This window comes from Pistacia vera, unplaced genomic scaffold, assembly GCF_008641045.1.
Source record: "Pistacia vera cultivar Batoury unplaced genomic scaffold, PisVer_v2 Contig404, whole genome shotgun sequence".
NCBI lineage: Eukaryota > Viridiplantae > Streptophyta > Magnoliopsida > Sapindales > Anacardiaceae > Pistacia > Pistacia vera.
Genome location: NW_022196229.1, coordinates 100,264 through 127,491, shown reverse-complemented (window position 1 = coordinate 127,491; position 27,228 = coordinate 100,264). Strand labels below are relative to the sequence as shown.

The 27,228-nt window shown below is 38.3% G+C and overlaps 3 protein-coding genes across 4 annotated transcripts; all 3 read right to left on the bottom strand.

Annotated features, from left to right (window-relative positions):
* Window positions 1-375: 375 nt before the first annotated feature.
* Window positions 376-9,605, bottom strand: LOC116142046 (ent-kaur-16-ene synthase, chloroplastic-like). The gene is given in 13 exon segments (XM_031427503.1): window positions 376-526; window positions 654-809; window positions 6,479-6,538; window positions 6,669-6,767; window positions 6,865-6,977; window positions 7,071-7,297; window positions 7,386-7,483; window positions 7,618-7,738; window positions 7,831-8,039; window positions 8,346-8,449; window positions 8,452-8,537; window positions 8,611-8,896; window positions 9,001-9,605. Coding segments are annotated over 13 exon segments (1,839 nt in total). The 5' UTR covers window positions 9,130-9,605.
* Window positions 9,606-11,381: 1,776 nt separating this feature from the next.
* Window positions 11,382-16,297, bottom strand: LOC116142016 (ent-kaur-16-ene synthase, chloroplastic-like). Its single transcript, XM_031427472.1, has 14 exons — window positions 16,196-16,297; window positions 15,385-15,440; window positions 14,996-15,281; window positions 14,736-14,916; window positions 14,323-14,531; window positions 14,111-14,231; window positions 13,870-13,967; window positions 13,566-13,780; window positions 13,336-13,448; window positions 13,144-13,242; window positions 12,701-12,916; window positions 12,431-12,572; window positions 11,910-12,155; window positions 11,382-11,817 (listed from the first exon to the last, which is right to left on the bottom strand). Exons 1-14 carry the CDS (start codon window positions 16,245-16,247, stop codon window positions 11,512-11,514), a joined length of 2,340 nt encoding a protein of 779 aa, XP_031283332.1. The 5' UTR covers window positions 16,248-16,297; the 3' UTR covers window positions 11,382-11,511.
* Window positions 16,298-18,019: 1,722 nt separating this feature from the next.
* LOC116142017 (ent-kaur-16-ene synthase, chloroplastic-like) lies at window positions 18,020-22,798 on the bottom strand. 2 transcript variants are annotated; one of them, XM_031427473.1, is made up of 14 exons: window positions 22,620-22,798; window positions 22,240-22,295; window positions 21,860-22,145; window positions 21,608-21,788; window positions 21,195-21,403; window positions 20,982-21,102; window positions 20,741-20,838; window positions 20,426-20,652; window positions 20,215-20,327; window positions 20,015-20,113; window positions 19,614-19,829; window positions 19,345-19,486; window positions 18,422-18,667; window positions 18,020-18,325 (listed from the first exon to the last, which is right to left on the bottom strand). In XM_031427473.1, the coding sequence occupies exons 1-14, from the start codon at window positions 22,669-22,671 to the stop codon at window positions 18,020-18,022; spliced, it is 2,352 nt and encodes a 783-aa protein (XP_031283333.1). In that variant the 5' UTR covers window positions 22,672-22,798. The 2 variants fall into 2 exon arrangements, with proteins under 2 accessions (XP_031283333.1, XP_031283334.1); XM_031427474.1 differs by having other exon boundaries at window positions 21,195-21,400.
* Between the last annotated feature and the right edge of the window lie 4,430 nt (window positions 22,799-27,228).

The following is a 27,228-nucleotide window of genomic DNA, read 5'->3' as shown; positions in this document are numbered from 1 at the left end:
TTCACACGTGTCCTTTTCCCCTGCAATAAATCGTGCGAAATCAGCTTGGGAAGAGAGCAATGGGACATAAAGCCGGATTATATCCTGACAATCACACCAACCCATGGATTTAATGATGATTACACGCTTCAGTTTGATATAAAATGAAGAAGACCCCTTCATTAAGGGGATTCAACCATTTTTACATTGAGAAAACTCTCTCTCTCCTGTAAACATATTTACTTTTCATAACTCTCTTGTAAGTCAGTCCGCTGTTACGACCTGACCCACACTAATATTAATACAAATCAGTGGACGTAGGACTTGCTACCTTAGCATCCGAACCACTTTAAAATCTGATATATTAACAAAGGTAAAATAACAGGAGTAAAAATTTCATCTCACAATTTCAGTGAGGTGAATTGTCACATCATGCCCTTGCCGCGAAAATGCTTTTTCTGCAATCTCACCAATAGTGTTGTAAACTGCTGAATAAATAATCTCCACCTCTTCAGAACAACAATTGATTCCTTCTCCTACATTCCACCTAGGGTTCAAAGTTTACAAGTTTTGCTTTTAATCAGTGAATACTAACCAAAATAGACTGTAACTGTCAGGACTAAAGGTGATTTCAATGAGAATGAAAAAGGGAAGGGAATGGGAAATGAACATACCTCTCAACCAATTGTACAAGGTTTACCAGCTCCTCAATAGAACTTCCAACATCAAAGAAATCATCAACAACAGTTGTAAGCACAATACTTTTGGCCCAATATAAGCGGGTTTCGGATAACTCAGGAGAGAAGAGGGTAGCTACCCCAGAGAAGTAAGAATAATGTCACACACTTAACTTCTTTACTAAGTTCGTGCAGTCTTAACTTTTCGGAAATGAGTTAAGCAGCCTAACGCTCACACAAACTCACAGGCTAAAAGTATACAAATGAGAGAGATGTGTAGAGAAAATATAAACTCTGTATTGATGGAATTCAAGTTATGAAACTTTACATGGTGGAGTTGCCTATTTATAGGCTCAAGCTCCTCAAAGTAATGTGACTAATGTACATGCTTAGGCATTAAGAAACCCTAGGTGGCAAGCATTGGTGCAACCTTGGAAACGAAGGTGGTTGGTGGGGAGCATTGGTGCAACCTTGGAAACGAAGGTGGTTAGTCGCTTAACGTAGCTGTTGAGTCGTTAACTTAGCTATGAAGTTAACTTACCCCTAAAGTTTGCTTCACTCTGAAGCATACTTAATCAGTAAGCAACGTGCAGCATGCTTGAGTCGGCAAGCAGGCTGGTCGTGACATTCTCCCGCACCTAAGGCTGCGACGCCCTCGTCGCATTATCCTTATAACACAGGATTGAATCTTGGAATTTCCATAATGAGTCTTCAGTCTCCCAACTGGCTTCAGCATTGGGAAGTCCCTTCCATTTGATGAAATATTCCCGGTAATTTGGCACACCACGTCGGCAAATGACTCTATCAGTAATTATTTCTTCAACCTCCTTGTCAAAGGATGTTACAACGGCTGTTGGTGCTCTTTTAGAGACTCCTCGGGACGGCTCCTCTGGGTCTTCATGAAAGGGCTTCAACAAGCTTACATGAAAGATCGGGTGTATCTTCAATTTCAGAGGAAGTTGGAGTCAATACGAAACTTTGCCGATGCGTTGTATCACTTGAAAGGGCCCTTCATATTTGCGCACGAGGCCTTTATGCACCTTCCTTAATGTCTTGAACTGCTGGGGTAGTAGCTTTACGAGAACAAGATCACCTTCTTGGAACTCAACGTGCCTTCTTTTCTTGTCAGCCCACTTTTTCATTCTCTTCGCTGCCTTATGTAGGGTTGCACGAGCAAGTTCCGTTTGTTCGTGCCATGACTTGGCTATCCTGAAGGCTGTGGGGCTCTTCCCATCATAGCGTATGGCTAGGGAAAGAGGTGTGTTCGGCTGTCGTCCCATGATGATCTCGAAAGGACTTTTGTTGTTTGCCTCGCTCCGTTGTAAGTTAAATGAGAATTGGGCTGTGTCAAGGAGCTTTTCCCAATCCCGCTGGCTAGCGCTCACAGAGTGCCGCAGATATAGCTCTAACAGTGCATTGACACGCTCGGTTTGACCATCAGTTTGGGGATGAAAGCTGGTTGAAAAGTCTAGGTTTGATCCTAGCATCTTGAATAACTCTGTCCAAAATCTCCCGGTGAACCGAGGATCTCGATCACTGACTATGCTTGTTGGAATACCCTATAACTTGATGATATTGCGAAAGAAGAGCTTAGCTGTTTCCTCCGCTGTGCAATCAGTGGATGCATGGATGAAGGTGGCATACTTGCTAAACCTGTCTACAATGACTATGATGCTCCCGAACTCTTCAGACTTCGGCAAACATGTGATGAATTCCATTGAGACACTCTCCCATGGTCTCTTGGGCACGGGTAATGGTTGTAGTAAGCCTGCTGGTTGTTGTTGCACTACCTTGTCTTGCTGGCAAATAAGGCACGTACGCACATACCCCTCAATGTTATCCTGCATCCCAGGCCAATAGTAGGTAGATTTTAAGAGAGCAAAGGTGCGTCTCATACCTGGATGGCCTGCCCACAAGGAGTCATGGCACTCCTTGATTAATTCTTTCCTCAGATTGTCTCATCTTGGGATGTAGAGGCGGTTGCCTTTGGTGTAGAGTAAGCCGTCAGTCAACCAAAACCTTCGAGTTTTCCCTTCTTCTACCAAAGCAATGATGTTTCAAGCCAATGGCTCATGCTGGAGTCCCTACTTGATTCGGTCAGCCAATGAGCTTGTGACTTGACTGATGCTCGCCAACTCGGCCTTGCGGCTTAATGCATCTACCACCACATTGGTCTTGCCCGGCTTGTACTCTAAGACATAATCAAACTCGGCAAGAAAATCCTACCATCGTGCCTGCTTCAGACTCAACTTCTTTTGGGTCTGAAAGTAGCTCGTTGCGACATTATCTGTCAAAGTAACAAACTTAGACCCAAGCAAGTAGTGTCGCCATACTTTAAGGCAATGGATGATGGCTGTCATCTCCTTTTCTTGCACGGTGTAAAGCCGTTCGGTCTCATTGAGCTTTCGACTCTCGTAAGCAATCGGATGCCTATTCTACATTAGTACTCCCCCGATGGCAAAGTCGGATGCGTCGGTGTGCATTTCATATGGCTGAGTATGATCTGGCAAGGCAAACACAGGTTCCTTGTTGATTGCAACTTTCAACTCCTCAAAGGCGGCTTGACATTCATTAGACCAATCCCACGGCTTGCTTTTCTTGAGTAAGTCTGTCAACGGGGCTGCCTTTGCTGAGTAGCCTTTGATAAACCGGCGGTAGTAGTTTACTAATCCAAGGAAGGATCGTAACTTCGGCACTTTGGTGGGTGTTTCCCACTCTTGAATGGCCTGCACTTTGTAATCCTCCATCATAAGATGCCCATCCTTGATCTTGTGACCCAAGAACATTACCTCCGGCTTGGCGAAAGAGCATTTCTCTTTCTTGATATACAGCTTGTTGTCCCGCAAGACTTGGAACACTTCCCTGAGGTGCTGCATGTGCTCCTCCCAGGTTTTGCTATACACCACTATGTCGTCTAGATAGACGACCACGAACCAGTCGAGGTAGGGATGGAATATCTTATTCATCAAAGTGCAAAAAGTGGCTGGTGCATTTGTTAGACCAAATGGCATAACCAAAAATTCATAAGACCCATACCTTGTAACACAAGTGGTCTTTGGCTCGTCGCCTTTAGCTATGCGCACTTGATAGTAACCTGACCGTAGATCCAATTTGGTAAAGTAGCGGGCATGCCCCAGCTGAGCGAAAAGATCGGCAATCAAAGGAATGGGATAGCTATTTTTTACAAATACCTTTTTGAGTGCTCGGTAATCTATGCACATGCGCAAGGAACCATCCTTCTTCCTTTGAAACAAAACTAGTGCGCCATAAGTAGCTTTAGAGGGCTTGATGAACCCTGCATCTAGTAGTTCCCGCAATTGCCTCCTTAGTTCTGCTAGCTCAGGTGGTGCCACACGATAAGGACCCTTGGCAGGTGGCTTGGCACCTGGCTCCAGCTTAATCTAATGGTCTACCTCCCTTCTAGGTGGTAGTTCCTTTGGTAGCTCGTTTGGTAAGACATCAACAAACTCCTCGAGTACTTATGCTACCTCCCGGGGCACTGCCTCTAGCGAGATTGGCTCCTCGTCGTCATATTGCTTAAGGATGGCCAAGTAGCTTTCCTCTTTTTTCTTGATGCCTTTCTTGAATTGCATAGCCGAGAGTGTCGCTGTCTCCGGCTTGGTAGAGCGACTAGTGGGCAACACACAAGCTTGTTCTTCGTCCATGATACACATGGTGTTGGTTGACGACAAGGGAAATGCCTTGACTTGTTCCATGAACTCTAAGCCAAGGACAACTTAGTAGTCATCCATCGGTGCAACTGAGAAATCTAAGTAGCCGGACCAAATTCCCATTGTGGTTCTGACATGTCGAGCCACTCCATGTATCGGTTGTGCCACTGAGTTGACTGCCTTGATGGTGCCTCCACCTCCGGAAGCCTTGATGCCTAGCCGACGCGATTCACTTACTGAAATGAAGTTATGTGAAGCTCCCGTATCTACCATGGCTTTGGTGGCCTTCCCATTGATGGCCATATCAACATAGAGCAACCCTTTGGCTTAGGTTTTTGGTGCGGACTAAATCCCGTTGAGTAATTGCATTGATCCCATATGTGCTCCATCACTACGGCTTTCGGCTTGCTTGCCGTCCTGATGCTTGGCTATGAGGGAAGTAAGAGCTTTCTTCTCCGGATAGTCTTTCACCCAATGAGGCCCATTGAAAATGAAGCAATTGTTGCAGGGTTTGTTGGAGCTCTTGTCCCAACGTTTGCCCTTGTCTTTACCTTTGGATGAGGAGTAGTCTTGGCGGGTGTCTCAGTAGCTCTCCTTAGATTGCCCCTTGTCTCCCACTCCTTTAACAAAGCCGCCCTTCTTATCTTTGGATTTGCCGGTGTATTCTTTTTGGTTACTATAATCAATCAAACTTTTAGCAACTGCTATGGCCGTGGCAAGATCTTGCACTCCCCGATGCCTTAACTCTGTTTTCACCCATGATTGCAACCCATCCATGAAATTGAAGAGCGAGTCCTTGTTGGACATCTCCGGGATCTCCAGTATCAAGTCGGTGAAGTCCTTGATATAATCAGGGATCGTCCCTGTTTGCTTGATCCTTTGCAAGCGAGCTCTTGCATCATCCTCGGCATTCTCCGGGTAAAACTGCCGCTTAAGCTCTCTCTTAAAATCATCAAAAGTAGAGATAGTGCAAATACCTTTTTCGATGTCTCCTTCTCTTCTCCTCCACCACAACCTTGCGGTGTCTGTGAGATAGAGGACTGTAGTTTCAATCCTCGAGCTTTCCTTCATGACGCCTACGGCCCCGAAGTACTTGTCTAGTCCCCACAAGAAGTTGTCAACCTCTTGTGCCTTGCGTGAGCCACCAAAACTTTTAGGCCTTGGGACGTCAATCCTTTGGCTTTCAATGACGTTGCTGTCGGTCCTTGTAACCATAGTGCGCTTGCATCGCGCTAAATCAATTTGCGCCTCGTTTAAGCGAACAATTTTGCTGTTGATTTCGGTTTGGAACACATGACGGGTCTTGGCAAGCTCCCCTACAAACTCCTCACGGATTCTCCCCATTTCAGTCCTTAGCGACTCTTCCATTTGAAGCAACATGGCTTTCACGACAATGTGGGTTTCGGTAACCTCCGTCTCTAGATCATCCACTTGATGATCTAAATCCTCCGACTGCGTGCTCACCCTTTCTTTTACACGAGATAGGCGTGAGTCAAAACTGGAAAGAAAATCTTTGGACTTACATCTCTGCCTTGAGGGTTTGGGGTTGGGGTCGACTTTCTCCAGACGACCACGTTCTTGGAAAGTCTCCATCTCCATCGTCTTGGTTCCCTTTGTTGAAGCGACGGTGTCTTTTGCCATTGATTGAAAACCGAGGTTATGCTAACCGAGGCTCTGATACCACTTGTCACGCACTTAACTTCTTTGCTAAGTTCGTATGGCCTTACCTCTTCGGAAATGAGTTAAGTAGCCTAACGCTCACACAAACTTACAGGCTAAAAGTATACAAATGAGATAGAAGTGTAGAGAAAATATAAACTCTGTATTGATGGAATTCAAGTTATGAAACTTTACATGGTAGAGTTGCCTATTTATAGGCTCAAGCTCCTCAAAGTAATGTGACTAATGTACATGCTTAGACATTAAGAAACCCTAGGTGGCAAGCATTGGTGCAACCTTGGAAACGAAGGTGGTTGGTGGCGAGCATTGGTGCAACCTTGGAAACGAAGGTGGTTAGTCGCTTAACCTAGCTGCTGAGTCGTTAACTTAGCTATGAAGTTAACTTAGCCCTTAAGTTTGCTTCACCCTGAAGTATACTTAATCAGTCAACAACGTGCAACATGCTTGAGTCGGCAAGCAGGCTGGTCGTGACAATAAGCCATCTTCTGCCTCACAAATTTTAGCCGGTCCAATTTGTTCTCCACAACCCACCTGCTAAATTTGAGGAAATGATATGAGAATTACATAAGGGATGTTAGATCAAGAAGTTAACTCTATAACTCTGTGTTGTTGATTTTAGTATGTCAACTTCTCCTCACATAGAATACATAGATCTACACACCTCTCAAGCTGTTTGAGTTCTTCACGGTAGATTGATTGGCAGATATTGAAATCATTAACTGCTAGTTGTTGGAAGTATTGGTTGCCAATATTCAAAGGGCTGGCGGAAGAGATGAACAAACAAAGTCAGCAATGCTACCTGTACATAATTAGCTTTTCCCTTGATTGAGAAGAAAACTGAACAAATGGATGTGTACCGATATGAAGTTTTTAATATCCTTGTATCATCAACAGAATAGTGCTCTATATTTGTCCTGTGTGTTAAACGTTCCAATTGTGAATGGTAGGTAAACTTAAGTGCATATTCTACCTGAAAAAAGATAGCCATTTTCCAGGATGAGATTGAGACTAACAAGAACTGATTCATCAATTTTGTCAAAGGGACTGATCTAAGATAATTTACCTGTTTGCTAACATTTTTACCAAATCCTTCTGAATGAATTGATACACTTGATAATTCCTGCACTAGAAAATGACGAGTCCATAAATTTTGTTTCTCCAGAAGTAGTTCATCAGGATCTATGGTTATCTGTGAAGCTTTATATAATTCCAGGACAGCACTAGTGTCCTTCAAATATCCTCCCAGTGAATTGAAGAACTGGTCTTCTTCAGAGAATTTTGTTAATGGATCTGTACCACATGAGCATGAAGTAAAACTCATTTATATACGAGTATCCTAAAATAATCATAAAATCCAATCTTTCAAAAAACAAAATACCTGAAGAGACATCATAACCATTAACACGTAGCAGCTGGAATGCCAATGGACAAGTGACAGGATGTAAAAGTATATCTTCCTCCCCTTGCACCCAGCATCTGTTTGTTGGGTAATGATACTCTTCAGTAAGTGAAAACTTGCCATAATCATAAATTCAAAATTTATTAAGATATTATAATGTCTTAACAAAGTTTCAAATGCACAAGGTGATACCAAAATAATTGAAAATTACTGATATGTTTCATCCAACACGCTTCTAATTTCCTTCTTGAAATGTTGACCAATTCCCAAACTTTCAAGACTCTCAACCATAAAAAGACGAGCATACAAGTCAAAAGGATAAACTGTGGGGACTGAAAGGGTTGAGTATTAGTCGATAATTTAGCATTAGAGAGATTGAGTATAATACATAGCATATTACAAAGAGTCATGTGGCTATAAGGACCTGCATCTCCAAACTTCTCTAAGACTGAACAGAGATAATGAAGGCAACCGGCATCCTGAAGGTGAGAAAGAGCAGCAGCTGTTGTGGATGGTGAACTAAACAATGAACCATTCTTTCTTTGATACTTCATGACCATTTCCCAGTCCTGCAACTTCCCCATTCCTTCTGAAACATATGCCAAGTACTCTTTCCTTCCCTCCAAGTAGCTTCTGTACCCACAAAAGGAAGACACATTGAAGCTGAGATAACTAAGGTTCTTCTGTTTTAGGAAATTTCATTAAAATCAAGAAATTCAACCTGATTTATGCATTACAATGGAATGCATATTTAGTCAATTAAACAGTAAGTTCTAACTAGCATATTTAGTCAATTAAACAGTAAGTTCTAACTAGCCTTTTCACTCATAAGAAAGCTATGTCAAGCCAACCAAACCAAGTTTTTGACACGCCGATAATCAGGTCAGTTTGGCTGGTCACATTTTTTCTCTTATGGTAATTGAGAAATTGAGATCATACTTTATTTACCTTCTAAACTCTGAATGTCTCGTATGAAGCATGGCATCAATCTCTGTTGTTCTCAGAGGAAGGTACAAATTCAAATCTTTGGCATATTCAATCATATTCCAGGAAATATTATATCAAAGCCAATAGGAGTATGTTGCTTCTCATCATTAATTGAAGCAAAATTTGACACAATAAATTGGATGCCTGTGGCAAGAGGAGGAAATTTTATGTAGTTTACACTATGAAGAGAAAGGAACCGTAAAAAAAGAAAAATTACCTTTGTTCATCTGTTCTTCACCAATACCCCACCGCTTCAGTGCAAGGACACACGCTAAGTTACAGGAGAGAGCGTCTTTAACCAACCAGGAAGGACATTGAGGAAGACCCCAAGAACCATCATGGAGTTGATTATCCAATAACCAATTTATGCATTGTGGAAAACAAGGGGCCTGAGGGGAATCCGGAGATGGGACCATAGCAACCCAAGCAGTGTCATATGAAGAAAGAGAGAGATCAATCTTATCAAACATCTTCTTAATTCTTTCTTTAGTCCTTTGAAGTTGCTGCAAGCATTCAGAAAAGCGTAGTTTCCAATTTACCTATTCAAAATTGATTTCACAAACAGAACATAGTAGGAAATAATAAAATTGAATAGCAGGATTAGTACCAGAATGGTTGTTTTGGCATCTGTAACAAATTTTGATCTAGGGTCAAAAGCACCTGCTTTATAACGAATTGGCAACAAATGACAAGAATAATTAAATAAAATAGAAAGATAATGACAACAGCTCCTCATTTCTCATCAACTTAAGGTCAACAATTCAAGAGCGTTTTTGCCGCTCATTTCTATCCAGGACTATATCTTCTGTTGTGTACTAGGCAGACTCAGGTTCTTTCTGGCCTTCTTCTTGTCATTTTAGGTCTTTCTAATTGAACAATGTCTCCACTCGCTGTTACCAATAGACAAATTGCAGTAAAAAAAGCTATAAAACTTCATAAAAGGAAATACGATACTATCCTCTTAATTTTACATATATTCGTGATCACAGGCCGCCATGACAATAAGCACTTAGTTCATCAGTTTACTGTCAAGACTATGAGATCTTTCACTCATTATTATTAACTGATCATCAACTCTTTTGTTGCCTCATTTCTAATCATTATATACAATATCTTCTGTACAAATTTAATGAAGGAAACTTTTTATCATCAAAATGGTTTCCATTTGATGCCTAAACATATCCTAGAACCAACATAAGTCCTTGATCCAAATATGAAACTTTAATCATCCAGCAAACAGAATTTTATCCTTTGATTAAACTTTTAAGTTCTTACGCTAGCCCCTTACGTGGTCATCATATCAAATGGCAAACCAAACCTAAATAAAAGAAACCCTTTTAACCAGGAGTAATGAAAGTAAAACAAGAACCCTTTTAAAAGAAGTCCTTGCATGCATGGTCAAAAATGAAAAAAAAAATTAAAAAAAAAAGAAGTAAAGAAAAACAAGTAACTCAGAAAAAGAAAAGGGTAAAGAGAGTAAGAGAGAGAATAGAAACCCGACAGAGAAGAAGAAGAGACAGATGGTGAGAGTGATGAAAAGCCATGTGGAGTCAATTCGTAGCTAAGCATATAAATGAAAGTAAAGGTTATTATCATGAGTAGATGTTCAGAAGAATCTAAATTAAGGACATAGCGAGGGAAAGAGACATGTACTTATAGAAACAGAGAGAGACTGAGTGAGTGTGTGAAAAGTTGGAATGAAAAGGATGATAAATAGGCTCCAAGGTGAAGTACTAAACAAAACAGCATTAATTCATCATGGACAAACCACTCAAGCACAATAAAAGTAAGTACAGAAATTGATCCAGACAAACCTTTCTACATTTTCCACGTGACCAGTCTTAGTCGCACCAACAATCATTACCATTAATGATGGAGCATATTATATTGAAAGAAATTTCTAGTTGGAATGTTGTAATTTCCTGAGACCTTGAAAGTTCTCTGTGTACCCAAAGTCTTCTATACAACAAATAACAAATGTATGTATATTAAGAGAATATTAAATTATGATAGCATTCAATTTCTCTTCATTTGATGTCCTCTGCAATAGCAAGAGGATCCATAAGTGGTTTCTTCTGAAAGCATAAAACTCACAGCAAGTTCAGCAGCTAATTTGACTTGACATTTCCATCTTAAATTGTGTATGCTTAATATTTAGCAACAGATAATGGTTCTTGAATAACATCATTGACAAAATTAAACATGTAATTTGAAGCGCATCTATCATCTTTTATGTAAAATGAATACAACATAAGTGGACAAATATTTTAAGGTTAAGAGGTTTCAAGGTTATAAACAGAGCAGATTTGACATTGTAATTACCTAAATGGGTTTTCCAATGACAAATTTCTTATGAGAACCCTTTTCCTCATAATATATCTGTTTATAGAAAATTCATTCTTCAATAAGAGAAAAAAAATTTCTCTTCCTTTGAATTATTCATGAGGGAGGATGTTATATATTAGAAGAAAGTTATTGATGGAATGGTGTACTCTCCTGAAACTTTGAAAGTTCTCTCTCTACAGAAAGTTTTTCAGACAACAAATGTATCCATCATAGAGCGAATACATGTCACGCACATAGACGTGACATTTTATATTTGATTGATTGTATGTCAACTGTCAAGCAAGGGTTCCAGGATATCTTGGTGTTTCTTCTCTGCAATCGGGTTATGAGCTGTTAATGTCAAGAACACTGGGAAAACAAATACTTCTGAAATTTAGAATTAAATTGCTCTGATACCTGTCGTTGCTGCTGGGTATTTCTGGTTTCTGATAATCGATGCAGTAACATGCAAAATAATTAAGTAAACTTGAATCATGAAGCCACTGATGCTATAGCCGAGGCAGTCAGAATCAACCATCTTCATGGATCTCTTCTCATTTGTTTTTAGGGCAAGATATAATTCTTCTGCTTCAATTCCCTTGGCAAGGGAGATTATTCATAAATTTATTAGGTAATGACTTATATTCAATACTATGAACGCGTTCAATTTCTCTTTATTTGATGCCCACTGTGACAGCAAGAGGATCCATAAACGGTTTCTTCTGAATACAAAAACTCAGAGCAAGTTCATTAGCTTATTCAACTAGACATTTCGATCTTCAATTGTGTATGCTTACAATTTATCAACAGATACGGGTTCTTGAATAACATCATTGACAAAATTAAACATGTCATGAGAAGTGAATCCATCATCTTTTATGTAAAATAAATGCAACACTTTGCTCATTTTCCAAAATAAATCCTTGATAGGTCTTGGAATTATGCTTCCCTTTTCTTGTAACACTAATCTCAGTAGCTCTCTCCTGTTGCTGTTAATAAGACTTCTCATCTTTTGCATGGCCTCTTCTTCTGTAATAACTCCATCACTATGAATAATTTGCAATGACACAGCATTCAGTTTCCCTTCTTTGGATTCTCTCTGCAATGCAGCCATGATCATTGATTGATAATATCAAACATATTAGAAGATGTTAAAAGAATAATAGTTCCAATATCTTTAAAAGAATGTACCTCAAAACCTCGGATATCATTGAGTAGACGCCCACAGGTGCTCATAAGCTTATACAGATTATGAAATTCAAGATGTCTAAAGGATTCCTCGGGAAGCTTAGGCCCAACTAAATAAACAGCGGGGAGGACTATTGGTCCCAAGGCAAATGATATGTATGCGTTTTCCATATATTCATCTACCGTTGGGACTGACTTGTTTCTCAGCCACTCAGCCTCCTTCAACATAGACTTCAGCAAATTCAACCACTGCAACGCAGAAATGGCTGATTAGATCGTTTGTTGAACAAAATGATGAATGAGTAAGGTCAATAAGAGGTTAGCCTCCCCCAGGATTTCAGAGGAAGTTCACATTATATAGTCTCATTTCACAGATAAAGATCGCAACTTCCAAGCCTTACATTTGTATTAGACATAGACACATTGAAATAATGGTGATTAATGAAAATGGAACCACTAGAGTTCTGATATTGATCTGATAAATAAAAAAAAGATAAAATAATAGCATAAAGGTTTCATCTCACAATTTCAACGACATGACTAGTCACATCACGTCCTTGCCATGTAAATGCTTTCTCTCCAATCTCACAAATAGTGCTGTGAATTGCTGAATATATGATCCTCACTTCTTCAGAACAACAATTGATGCCTTCCTCTACATTCCACCTGCGATTCAAATTCCATTTTACAAGTTTCACTTTCAATTAGTGAACTAAAATAGATAGTAGATGCCAGCACTAAAAGTGACTTCAACGAAAATGAAAAAAGAAAAAGTGAAAGGAAAAGGAACATACTTCTCGACCAATTCCACAAGGTTTACTAGTTCCTCAATAGAACCTCCAACATCAAAGAAGTCATCAACGACAGTTGTGAGCACACCATTTTTGGCCCATGATATTCGGGCATTGGATAGTTCAGGGGAGAAGAGGGTAGCTGCCCCAGAGAAGTAACAATATGCCAGCTTCTGCCTTGCAAATTTTAGCCTGTCCAGTCTGTTCTCTGCAACCCACCTGCTTAATTTGAGGAAATGATATGACAATTACATGAGGGAGGTTCAAGCAAGAAACTAACTCTAAGGCCCGTGATATCATGGATGTATATGTGATCAAGGTTAAGGAGTAACAGTACTATCACAGATGAATGCAAGTCTTCTACTCCATTGAATTTCAAAGACTAAGAAAACAATTCATTTTCATATGTCGGCTTCTGCTTATATAGAATACATACAAATACACACCTCTCAAGATGTTTGAGTTCTTCTTGGAGAATTGATTGGCAGATGTTGAAGTCATCAACTGCTAGTTGTTGGATGTATTCGTTGCCAATATTCAAAGAGCTAGAAGAAAAGATAAAAAAGCCAAAGCAAGATACCTGTACATAATTAGCATTTCTCTTTGATAGGGAAAAAATTAAACTAATGGATATGTACCGATATGAAGTTTTTAATATCATTATATCATCAACAGAGTAGAGCTCTGTATTTCTCCTGTGTGCTAAACGTTCCAATTGTGAATGGTAGGGAAACTTAAGCGCATATTCCACCTGAAACAACAAAAGATGGCCAATTTCCAGGTATGACACTGGGACTAAAAAAACTGCTTCATCAATTTTGTCAAAGGGAATAGATGAAAATCGATATAACTGAAACAGAAAAACTACCTGTTTGCCAAGTCTATCTGAATGAATTGATCCTCTAGATAATTCTTGTTCTAGAAACTGACGACTCCATAAATTCTGTTTCTCAAGAAGTAATTCATCAGGATATATTATCATCTGTGAAGCTTTATATAACTCTAGGACAGCACTGATGTCCTTCAAACATCCTCCAAGTGAATTGAAAAACTGATCTTCTTCAGCAAATTTTGTTAATGGATCTGCACAACATGATCAGGAAGTAAACCTTTATTTATATATGAGTATCCTGAAAAAATTCCAAGTTCCAATATTGCTAAAAACAAAATACCTGAAGAGATATCATAACCGTTGACACGTAACAGCCGAAATGCCATGACACAAGTGGCAGGATCTAAAAGTACCTCTTCCTCTCCCTGCAGCCAGTATCTGTTTGTTGGGTAATGTCACTCTTTCAAAAAAGTGAAAACTTGCCATAATATTCAACTTACAGTTTGTTAAGATTTTAAGATCTACAGTCCTAACAAAGTTTCTAATGCACAACTAGTGATACCAAAACAATAAAAAGTTACCGGCATGTTTCATCCAATACACTTCTGATTTCATTCTTGAAATGTTGACCAATTCCCAAACTTTCAAGACTCTCAACCATAAAAAGCCGAGCATACATGTCAAAAGGATAAACTGTTGGGACTGAAAGAGTGAAGTATAAGTCAATAATTTGGTATAGAGAGATTGAGTATAATACAAAGCATATTATAAGGAGTCATGTGGATGCAAGAACCTGCATCTCCAAAATTCTCTAAGATTGTGCGGATATAATGAAGGCAACCAGCATCCTGAATATGAGAAAGAGCAGCAGCTGTTGTGGATGGTGAATTAAACAGCGAACCATTCTTTCTTTGATAATTCATAACCATTTCCCAGTCCTGTAATTTCCCCATTCCTTCTGAAACATATGCCAGGTACTCTTTCCTACCCTCCAAGTAGATTCTGTACCCATAAAAGGAAGACACATTGAAGCAGAGATTACTAAGGTTCTTGCATTTTGGGAAATCTCATTAAATTCAAGAAAGTCAACCCGATTTATATTGCTTTGGAACAAACACAAACTGAGGTATATTACATGGTCAATGCATGGCTAGTCACATTTGTTCTATTTCAGTAGTTGAGAACTCGAGATCAGACACTATTTACCTTCTAAGCTCTGAATGTCTCCTATGAATCATGGCATCGATTTCTGTTTCTTTCAGAGGAAGGTTCAAATTCAAATCTTTGGCACATTCAATCATACCAGGGAATATTATTTCAAAGCCTATAGGTGTATGTTGCATTTCATCATTAATTGAAGCGAAATTTGACTCAATAAATTTGATGCCTGTGACAAGAGAAGAAATTTTTATATAGCTTTATACTATGGAGAAAAAGGAGTGATGTGAAAACAAAAGAGAAAATACCTTTGCTCATTTGTTCTTCACCAATACCCCACCGCTTCAGGGCAAGGACACATGCTAAGGTACACAAGAGAGCATCTTTAACTAACCAGGAAGGGCATTGAGGAAGACCCCAAGATCCATCATGAAGTTGATTATCCAATAACCAATTTACGCATTGTGGAAAACAAGGGGTCTGAGGGGAATCCGGAGATGGGACCATAGCAACGCAAGCAGTGTCATATGAAGAAACAGAGAGATCAATCTTATCAAATAACTTCTTAATTTTTTCTTTAGCGCTGTTGAGATGCTGCAAGCATTCAGAAAAATATATTTTCCATTACCGTATTCATCGTTTGTTTCATAAACAGAACATTGGAGGAAATAATAAAAAGAATAGCAGGATCATGTACCAGACTGGTGGTTTTGGCATCTGTAATGAATTTTGATCTAGGGTCAACAGCACCTGCTTTACAACAAATCGGCAACAAATTACCAGAATAATTAAATGAAACAGAGACATAATAACAAAACCTCTTTATTTTTCAACAAGTTAAGGCCAACAATTCAAGTGCAATTTGCCACTCAATTCTGTCCACAACTATATCTTCTGTTGTATACTAGGCTGACCCAAGTTCTTTGCTGCCTTTGTCTTGTCTTCTTAGGTCTTTGTAATTGAACAATATCACCACTCACTGCTACAAATAGTGATATCAGCTATAACACTTCTTAGCAGACTATATGATACTTTCCTCTTAATTTTAATTCTGTAATCACAAAGCACTTCATAAGCACTAGCAGACAATGAAATTTTCCACTCCTGGTTATCAACTGACCATCAACTCCTCTGTTGTCTCATTTCTAATCATTATGTGCAATCTATTTTGTACAAATGTAAGGAACGAAACTTTTATCATCAACATAAGTCCTTGATCTAAACAGGAAACTTTATCATCCAGCAAAAAGAATTTTATCCTTCGATACAAATTAAGTTCTTATCCTATGCCCCTTACATGATCATCACTATGACATCAAAAGGAAAAACAAATCTAAATTAAAGAAACCCTTTTACCCAGAAGGAGTAATCAAACTAAAGCAAGAACCCAATTCAAGGGCATATCATTAAATGCATGCATGGTCAAAAAAAAAAAAAAACTAAAGAGAAACAAATAACCAGAAACAAAAAAAGGTAAAGAGAGTAAGAGAGAGAGACAGAGATTGAACCTGACAGAGAAGAGGACGAGATGGTGAGATTGTGAGAGTGAGGGAAAGCCATGTGGGGTCAGTTTGTAGCTAAGCATATATAAATGCAAGTGAAGCTTTATTATGAGTACCTGTCCCAAAAAATGCGCTTTCCATCACTTGCACTCATAATAGCCAGAAAAAGAGACATGTACTTATAGAGAGAGAAAGAGAGTGAGTTTTGGTGAGCAGTTGGAATCAAAAGAGCGGTAAATGCACTGCAAGATGAAGCACTAAACTACAAACTACAAAGCACTCATTCATGCACTCACCCACCCCACAAGCACAAGGCTATTAAGTAAGGAAATTAACCCAGACTTACCTTTTACACCCGATAAATCTTAATTACACCAACAATCATTACCATTAACGGAGGAACATGTTAGAAAGTTACCCTTTCAGAATATATCATATCATGGGTGAGAACATGTCATATTATTGAAATCTCTAATACATAATCGTATCATCTAAATAATAATGATAAATTAATTTAATGGGAAAGATTGTCTTGTTATTCCCTTTTTTTAAGGTTAAAAACCCATTAACATTTGAATGCTTAAGAGCACCAATGAATACAGAAAAAAGTGAATCAAATGCTTTCAAGTACAAACAAAAGAAAGGGGATGAATATGAATTCGAACACTCACATAAGTACAAGGGATGCAGACAGCCATTCAGTTGCTGTTGTGAATATAAAAATATTCAATAATCATATTGGTCAATGGGCAGAATGAGTCAATCATGGCAAACCTTAAACAAATCTAGGATGACAATAAAAAATAGAAGTTTTTAAGTCCATATCATACACATAATTATGGGTACTAAAGATCCTACCTTCTCCAAATAGATATTGGAGAAGAGAACAAGACAAATAGCTTTTAACTTCTCCTTAAAAAAATTAAGGAGAAGAAAGACAAGAGTCATATTAATCTAAACAAATCTTACGGAGCATGAAATAAACGTAGCCTTTCTGAAAGTTGAAACTTTCACATAATGCTGCACAATTTGGTATCACCAACATCGAAATCCTACTTTTGTGGTGGTGCAAGGGGAAAATACACAGGTGTTGATGGCTCATAGAATTGGATGGCTTGAGATTGATAAGGGCTGATCATAGTATGAATGTATTGGAAGGAAACTTTTATTACATGGTTTTCATTTGATGTATGCCTAGACAAATCCTAGAACCAACATAAGACCTTGATCCAATTATGAAACTTTTATCATCTAGGAAACAAAACTGTATCCTTTGTCCTTTGATACAACTTTGATTTCTTATCATGTGCCCTTTCATGATAACCACGATGATACAAAAAGCAAACGAAATCTAGATAAAAGAAACCCTTTTGCCCAGAAGGAGTAATTAAACTAAACCAATAACCAAATTCAAGTACATGGATGCATGGTCAAAAACAGAAAAAACTAAAGAGAAACAAAAAACCCAGAAAAGAAAAGGGTAAAGAGAGTGAGAGAGAGACAGAGACAGAGAGAGAGAGAGAGAGATGAAACCTGACAGAGAAGAAGACGAGATAGTAAGACTGTGAGAGTGATGGAAAGCCATGTGGGGTCAGTTTACTGCTAAGGATGTAAGTAAAAGTGAAGCTTATTATTATGAGTTTATATACGACAAATCCGGAAGCTGAATGCATGCCTCGGGTGGACTAAAGAAAGAGTTTCCTATTGCTCTGTAACATGTCATGGAACGGGTTCCACTCCTTATGTGGCTAATAAAAAAACTTCTCTTCCTCTTATTCCCACTAAAGATCGATAAATATGACATGACGTTTGGATTTACATTGTTTATTCCTACAATTTATTAACACATAGTTGTTCTTGAATAAGATCATTGACAAAATTCATCATGCTATCGGAAGTGAAACCATCATCTTCCATGTAAAATAAATGAGATGATTTGCTAGTTTTCAAAAACAAATCTTTGATAGGTCTTGGAATTATGCTTCCCTTTTCTTGCAACACTGATCTCAGTAGCTCTCGCCTACTGCTGTTAATAACACTTCTCAAATTTTCAATGGCCTCTTCTTCCGCAATAACACCTTTACTGTGAATCGTTTGCAACGACACAGCATTCAGTGTTTCTTCCTTGCATTCTCTCTGCAACACAGCCATGCACAGTTAATGATAGATACCAACCATATCAGACAACATATTAGCAGTTTCAGAAAGAAAAAAGAAAAGAAAAGCTTGTACCTTTAAACTTTGGATATCATTGAGTAGACGCCCGCAGATGCTTGCAAGCTTATATAGTTTATGAAATTCAGGATGTGTAACCAATTCCTCGGGAAGCTTAGGCCCAACTAAATACATGGTAGGAAAGACTATTGGCCCTAAGGCATATGTTACGCATGCATTTTCTATATATTCATCCACTGTCGGAAGTGACTTGTTTCTCAACCACTCAGCCTCCTTCAACTGAGACTTCAGCAAATTCAACCACTGCAATGTAAAAATGGCTGATTAGATCTCCTGTTGAATAAAATGATGAATAATTAAGGTCCAAGGGGAGGTACCCTCCCCAAAGATTTCCTACGAAGTTAATAATATATTGTCTCGTCCAAAGGATATAGAGGCTGCACTTTCCAAACCTCGCATTTGCACAAGACTTAAGACACATTGAATATCCAAATGTAAGTGCTAGCATTTGTTAAAACCCAAGGAATAGCCTGTAGTGCTGCCAAAAATCCTTCTGATATTTGATCCAATAAATAAACAAAGATGAAAGAAAAATGTTGCGTTTACAACCTTCTCTTACAACCTTAATGTAACAACAGAATTGACTCCCACCACACCCAAGACACTTTGATTAGAAACGAAAGATCGTTTCTTATGAAGGAATAACCGTTCCTCACGGAATAAATGGTCATTCTTAATGGTCATACCTTATGCAATGGATATGGATACCTTCATAAGGTATGACCTTCCATAAAGAAGGAATAATCATTTTTTCCGTGAGAAACGACCATTTCTTAGGTATAATCAAAATTATTTTGTGCCTTGAATGTGGTGGAGGTGACGTAAGAGGTATAACTCAGTTACCACATTTGAGGTTGTTAAGAGAAGTTTGTTGGATTGGTTCGTGGCCAAATGTTACTCAAGAAAAGATTTCATCTCACACTTTCAGCGACATGAGTTGTCACGTCACGTCCTTGTGACATAAATGCTTTGTCCCCAGTGTCACAAATAGATCTGTGAATTGCTGAAAATATGATCTCCACTTCTTCAGAACAACAATTGATGCCTTCCTCTACATTCCACCTGGGGTTCAAGTTTTAAGTTTTGCTTTTAATCACTGAAGACTAACCAAAATAGACAGTAGCTGTCAGCACTAAAGGCGATTTCAATGAGAACGAAATAATAAAAAGGGAAAGGAAAAGGAACATACTTCTCAACCAATTGTACAAGGTTTACCAATTCCTCAAGAGAACCTCCAACATCAAAGAAGTCGTCAATGACAGTTGTAAGAACAATACCTTTGGCCCATGATATGCGGGCATCAGATAATTCAGGAGATAACAGGGTCGCAGCCCCAATGAATTCAGCATAGACCGTCGTCAGCCTTGCAAATTTTAGCCTATCCAATCTGTTCTCTGCAACCCACCTGCTAAATATGAGGAAATAATATCACAATTACAAAAGGGATGTTACAGCAAGAGCGAACTATATGGATGTCTATCATCAGATCAAGGTCAAGTAGCAACAAGACTATCATGTGTACATGCAATTCATTTTAGTATAAAGACTAGGATAATTAAAATATGCTTCTGCTCACATAGATCTACACACCTCTCAAGCTGTTTGAGTTCTTCACGGTATATTGATTGGCAAATATTGAAATCATCTACTGCTAGATGTTGGAAGTATTCATTGGCAATAGTCAAAGAGCTGGCAGGAGAGATGAAGAAACAAAGTCAACAATACCACCTATACATAATCAATTAGCATTTCTCCTTGATTGGGGAAAAACTAAACCAATGGATGTGTACCGATATGAAGTTTTTAAAATCCTCATATCATCAACAGAGTAGTGCTCTATATTTCTCCTGTGTGCTAAACGTTCCAATTGTGAATGGTAGGGAAACTTAAGCGCATATTCCACCTGAAACCAACAAAAATGACCATTTGATAGGAATGACACTGGGACTAACAAAAACTGCTTCATCGATTTTGTCAAAGGGACTGATCTGGAAACTTTACCTGTTTGCTAACCTGTTTACCATGTCTATCTGAATAAAATGATCCACTAGATAACTCCTGTTCTAGGAAACGACGAGTCCATAAATTTTGTTTCTCCAGAAGGAATTCATCAGGATCTATGGTTATCTGTGAAGCTTTATATAACTCCAGGACAGCACTAGTGTCCTTCGAATATCCTCCAAGTGAATTGAAGGACTGGTCTTCTTCAGCGAATTTAGTTAATGGATCTGTACCACATGAGCATGAAGTAAAACTCATTTATATACGAGTATGCTAAAATAATCATAAAATCCAATCTTTCTGAAAACAAAATACCTGAAGAGACATCATAACCATTAACACGTAACAGCCGGAATGCCATGGCACAAGTTGCAGGATCTAAAAGTATCTCTTCCTCTTCCTGCAGCCAGCATCTGTTTGTTGGGTAATGAGAATCTTTTCAGTAAGTGTAAATTATCATAATCATAAACATACAATTTTTTAAGATACTATAATCTACTGCCTTAAAAAAAGTTTCGAATGCACAACTGGTGATACCAAAACAATTGCAAATTACCGATATGTTTCATCCAATACTCTTCTGATTTCGTTCTCGAAATGTCGATCAATTCCCAAACTTTCAAGACTCTCAACCATAAAAAGACGAGCAGACAAGTCAAAAGGACAAACTGTGGGGACTGCGAGGGTTATGTATAAGTCAATAATTTAGTATTAGAGAGTTGAAGCATAATACATAGCATATGATAAATAGTCACATGGATGCAAGAACCTGCATCTCCAAACTTGTCTAAGACAGAGCAGAGATAATGAAGGCAACCGGCATTCTGAATGTGAGAAAGAGCAGCAGCCGTGGCAGACGGAGAATTAAACAGCGAACCATTCTTTCTTTGATATTTCATGACCATTTCCCAGTCCTGTAATTTCCACAATCCCTCCGAAACATATGCCAAGTACTCTTTCCTTCCTTCCAAGTTTCTTCTGTACCAACAAAATGGAGACACACTGAAGTGAGATCACTGAGAATCTGGCCTTTCAGGAAAGCTCATTAAAATCAGGATGTTCAACCTGATTTTGTAACAAAAATAATTTGATGTTTATTACAGGGGTAATGCATAGGTAGTCAATTTAACATTTGATCTATCTTAGTAGTTGAGACCTTGAGATTGTACACTATATATATACCTTCTAAGCTCTGATTGTCTTCTGTGAAGCATGGAATCGATATCTGTTGTTCTCAGAGGAAGGTTCAAATTCAAATCTTTGGCACATTCAATCATTCCAGGAAATATTATATCAAATCCAACAGGTGTATGTTGCTTCTCATCATTAATTGAAGCAAAGTTTGACTCAATAAATTGGATGCCTGTGACAAGAGGAGGAAACTTTATATATCTTACACTATGGAGATAAAGGAGCCATAGAAAAAAAAAATACCTTTATTCATCTCTTCTTCACCAATACCCCACCTCTTCAGTGCAAGGACAGATGCTAAGGTACACGAGAGAGCGTCTTTAACTAACAAGGAAGGACGTTGAGGAAGACCCCAAGATCCATCATGGAGTTGATTATCCAATAACCAATTTATGCATTGCGGAAAACAAGGGGCCTGAGGGGAATCCGGAGATGGGACCATAGCAACCCAAGCAGTGTCATACGAAGAAACAGAGAGATCAACCTTATCAAACATCTTATTAATTCTTTCTTTAGTCCTCTCAAGGTGCTGCAAGCATTCACAACAGCGTATTTTTCAATATTTGTTTCATAAACAGAAAATAGTAGGAAATAATAAAATGAATAGCTGCAGGATCCTTTACCAGACTGGTGGTTTTGGCTTCTGTAACGAATTTTGATCTAGGGTCAATAGCACCTGCTTTACAACGAATTGGTAGCAAGTGTCAAGAATAATTAAATAAAATAGAGAAATAATTACAACACCACCTTTTTTCTCAACAACTTAAGGTTTCAATTTGACGCCTACGCAATGCTAGAATCAACATAAATCCTTGTTCCAAATATCAAACTGTTAAGCGAACAGAAATTCTATCCTTTGATACAACTTTTAAGTTCTTATTCTATGCCCCTTTCATAATAATCTCAATGTTACCAATAACGCAATTCACCAGCATATCATTACATGCATGCATAGTCCAAAAAGAAAAAAAAAACGAACAAATAACCCGAGATAGGATGAAACCTGACAGAGAAGAAGACGAGATAGTAAAATTAGGAGACTGATGGAAAGCCATGTGGTGTAAGTTAGTAGCTAAGCATATTTGTGAAAGTGAAGAATATAAATTGCGCTGATATAATTCTTTATTGAATTGATGGGTAAAGATTCTCTTGTGAGTGAGTGCGAATCATCTTTTTATAAGCCTTCTGTCTGTCTGTGGCAACAACTAACTAAAGAACGATTATATTTATATGCAAGGTTAACAGCCCATTTGGAGTTGAATGCTGAAGAGCACCAATGAATGCCTGTAAAAGGGAATCATTTGAGAATATAAAAATATAATATTCATATTGGTAAGAAAGAGACAATCGTGGAAAATCTTAAACAAATCAAATGAGTGGCACCAAATATCCTGCCTTCTTAAAACTATGGAGATGGTCAGAGTTGGAAAAGACCATAACAGCTTTGAAAAATATGGAGAAGACACATTGTTATGGACTTATGGTTGGGAAAGTAGGGCTGACGCAGAACCTTGTCAGCATAGGTGGTTAGAGCTTATAAAGATTCTACGATCGCTTAGATGCGGTCACGTCGCGTGATGGCGTGAGCGGCATGCTTCTGCCAGTGTAGTAGGTGTATGTCAAGTTGGCAAGAGGTGGGAAAAGATCCACGTGTTCGATCCCTGCAAAAGTCGAGAAAATTACTCGAACAAGTGACCAATGGGACACAGAGATGGATTCGCATGGTATCTACCCCACTTACAGATTTGGTAATCATTATCTTGGTTCAACCCACTATAAATAGAGAACTTTTCTCCGATTTGTGAGATTGGTTAATTTCACTCGGGCTCTTCTTCTGCAATAACACCTTTTCTGTGAATCGTTTGCAACGACACAGCATTCAGTGTGTTCTTCCTTGCATTCTCTCTGCAACACAGCCATGCACAGTTAATGATAGATACCAACCATATCAGACAACATATTAGCAGGTTCAGAAAGAAAAAAGAAAAGAAAAGCTTGTACTTAAACTTTGGATATCATTTAGTAGACGCCGCAGATGCTTGCAAGCTTATATAGTTTATGAAATTCAGGATGTGTAACCAATTCCTCGGGAAGCTTAGGCCCAACTAAATACATGGTAGGAAAGACTATTGGCCCTAAGCATATGTTACGCATGCATTTTCTATAATTATCCACTGTCGGAAGTGACTTGTTTCTCAACCACTCAGCCTCCTTCAACTGAGACTTCAGCAAATTCAACCACTGCAATGTAAAAATGGCTGATTAGATCTCCTGTTGAATAAAAAGATGAATAATTAGGGCCAAGGGAGGTACCCTCCCCAAAGATTCCTACGAAGTTAATAATATATTGTCTCGTCCAAAGGATATAGAGGCTGCACTTTCCAACTCGCATTTGCACAAGACTTAAGACACATTGAATATCCAAATGTAAGTGCTAGCATTTGTTAAACCCAAGGAATAGCCTGTAGTGCTGCCAAAAATCCTTCTGATATTTGATCCAATAAATAAACAAAGATGAAAGAAAAAATGTTGCGTTTACAACCTTCTTTCCAACCTTAATGTAACAACAGAATTGACTCCCACCACACCCAGACAACTTTGACTAGACACGAGGTCGTTTCTTATGAAGGAATAACCGTTCACGGAATGAATGGTCATTCTTAATGGTCATACCTTATGCAATGGATATGGATACCTTCATAAGGTATGACCTTCCATAAAGAAGGAATAATCATTTTTTCCGTGAGAAACGACCGTTTCTTAGGTAATCAAAATTATTTGTGCCTGATGTGGTGGAGGTGACGTAAGAGGTATAACTCAGTTACCACATTTGAGGTTGTTAAGAGAAGTTTGTTGGATTGGTTGTGGCCAAACGTTACTCAAGAAAAGATTTCATCTCACACTTCAGCGACATGAGTTGTCACGTCACGTCCTTGTGACATAAATGCTTTGTCCCCCGTGTCACAAATAGATCTGTGAATTGCTGAAAATATGATCTCCACTTCTTCAGAACAACAATTGATGCCTCCTCTACATTCCACCTGGGGTTTAAGTTTTAAGTTTTGCTTTTAATCACTGAAGACTAACCAAAATAGACAGTAGCTGTCAGCACTAAGGCGATTTCAATGAGAACGAAATAATAAAAAGGGAAAGGAAAAGGAACATACTTCTCAACCAATTGTACAAGGTTACCAATTCCTCAAGAGAACCTCCAACATCAAAGAAGTCGTCAATGACAGTTGTAAGAACAATACCTTTGGCCCATGATATGCGGGCATCAGATAATTCAGGAATAACAGGGTCGCAGCCCCAATGAATTCAGCATAGACCGTCGTCAGCCTTGCAAATTAGCCTATCCAATCTGTTTCTGCAACCCACCTGCTAAATATGAGGAAATAATATCACAATTACAAAAGGGATGTTACAGCAAGAGCGAAAATATGGATGTCTATCATCAGATCAAGGTCAAGTGGCAACAAGACTATCATGTGTACATGCAATTCATTTTAGTATAAAGACTAGGATAATTAAAATATGCTTCTGCTCACATAGATCTACACACACTCTCAAGCTGTTTGAGTTCTTCACGGTATATTGATTGGCAAATATTGAAATCATCTACCGCTAGATGTTGGAAGTATTCATTGGCAATAGCCAAAGAGCTGGCAGGAGGAGTGAAGAAACAAAGTCAACAATACCACCTATACATAATCAATTAGCATTTCTCCTTGATTGGGGAAAAACTAAACCAATGGATGTGTACCGATATGAAGTTTTTAAATCCTTGATCATCAACAGAGTAGTGCTCTATTTTCTCCTGTGTGCTAAACGTTCCAATGTGAATGGTAGGGAAACTTAAGCGCATATTCACCTGAAAACAACCAAAATGACCATTTATAGGAATGACACGTGGACTAACAAAAAATGCTTCATCGTTGTCAAAGGGACTGATCTGGAAACTTTACCTGTTTGCTAACCTGTTTACCATGTCTATCTGAATAAAATGATCCACTAGATAACTCCTGTTCTAGGAAACGACAGAGTCCATAAATTTTGTTTCTCCAGAAGGAATTCATCAGGATCTATGGTTATCTGTGAAGCTTTATATAACTCCAGGACAGCACTAGTGTCCTTCGAATATCCTCCAAGTGAATTGAAGGACTGGTCTTCTTCAGCGAATTTAGTTAATGGATCTGTACCACATGAGCATGAAGTAAAATCATTTATATACGAGTATGCTAAAATAATCATAAAATCAATCTTTCTGAAAACAAAATACCGAAGAGACATCATAACCATTAAACAGTAACAGGGAATGCCATGGCACAAGTTGCAGGATCTAAAAGTATCTCTTCCTCTTCCTGCAGCCAGCATCTGTTGTTGGGTAATGAGAATCTTTTCAGTAAGTGTAAATTATCATAATCATAAACATACATTTTTAAGATACTATAATCTACTGCCTTAAAAAAAGTTCGAATGCACTGGTGGATACCTAATGCATGGTCAAAAAAGAAAAAACTAAAGAGAAACAAAAAACCCAGAAAAAGAAATGGGTAAAGAGAGTGAGAGAGAAAGAGAGAGAGAGATATGAAACCTGACAGAGAAGAAGACGGGATAGTAAGACTGTGAGAGTGATGGAAAGCCATGTGGGGTCAGTTTACTGCTAAGCATGTAAGTAAAAGTGAAGCTTATTATTATGAGTTGATGTTCAAAAGATTTTAAACTAAAGACATAGCCAGAGAAAGAGACATGTACTTGCAGAGAGAGAAAGAGAATGAGTGAGTGTGAACAGTTGGACTCAAAAGGTTGATAAATAGGCTCCAAGGTGAAGCACAAAAACACCAATGCCATCATTCATGCCCACACCACACACAGACAATAGAATTAAATCAGACATAACGTTAGAGGTATCTTTTGGTTGGTTAGATAAAACCTGGCATGCTTCAATCTGTCTACGTTTTACACGTGATCAACGTTATTAACATTAACGAGGTAGTAACATTAACGAGGTAGCATCTGATCATATATTAAAGAATAACATTACGCTTTCAAAAGTATATATAGAATATAAAGAAAGATTCTATATATAAAGTCTTTCCTACGTATCAAATTATGATTGAATAGAATCTTTATTAATATCACTCTGTATTAAAAGAAATTTCTTGATGTCAGAATCAGATTATGTTCATCTTCCATGAGATCGACCAATAAAATATATATTGTATTATCAAATTAATTACGATGAATTTAATTTAGGGGGAAAAGATTGTCTTGTTACAGTATTTCTTTTTACGTAAGCCTTCTGTCTCTTTGTGGCTACAACTGATTAAGGTATGATTATCAGATTATCTATGTAGAGACGTTAACAGGTATCTGAATGCTGCGGAAGAGCATCAATGAATTCAAAACTCACATAAAGACAATGGCTGTTGCCAGCCATGCTGAGAATAAAAAAAATATTCGGTTCCGTTTGATTTATTATTTTGAATAAGATTTTGGGGATAGTATTAGTGTTAGATAGGGGAGTAAAAAAAACCCTTAGATTTACTAATTTAATTAAAGAATCTAATATATAAAATGACAAAAACACCCCCACTACCTGCAATGCCAGA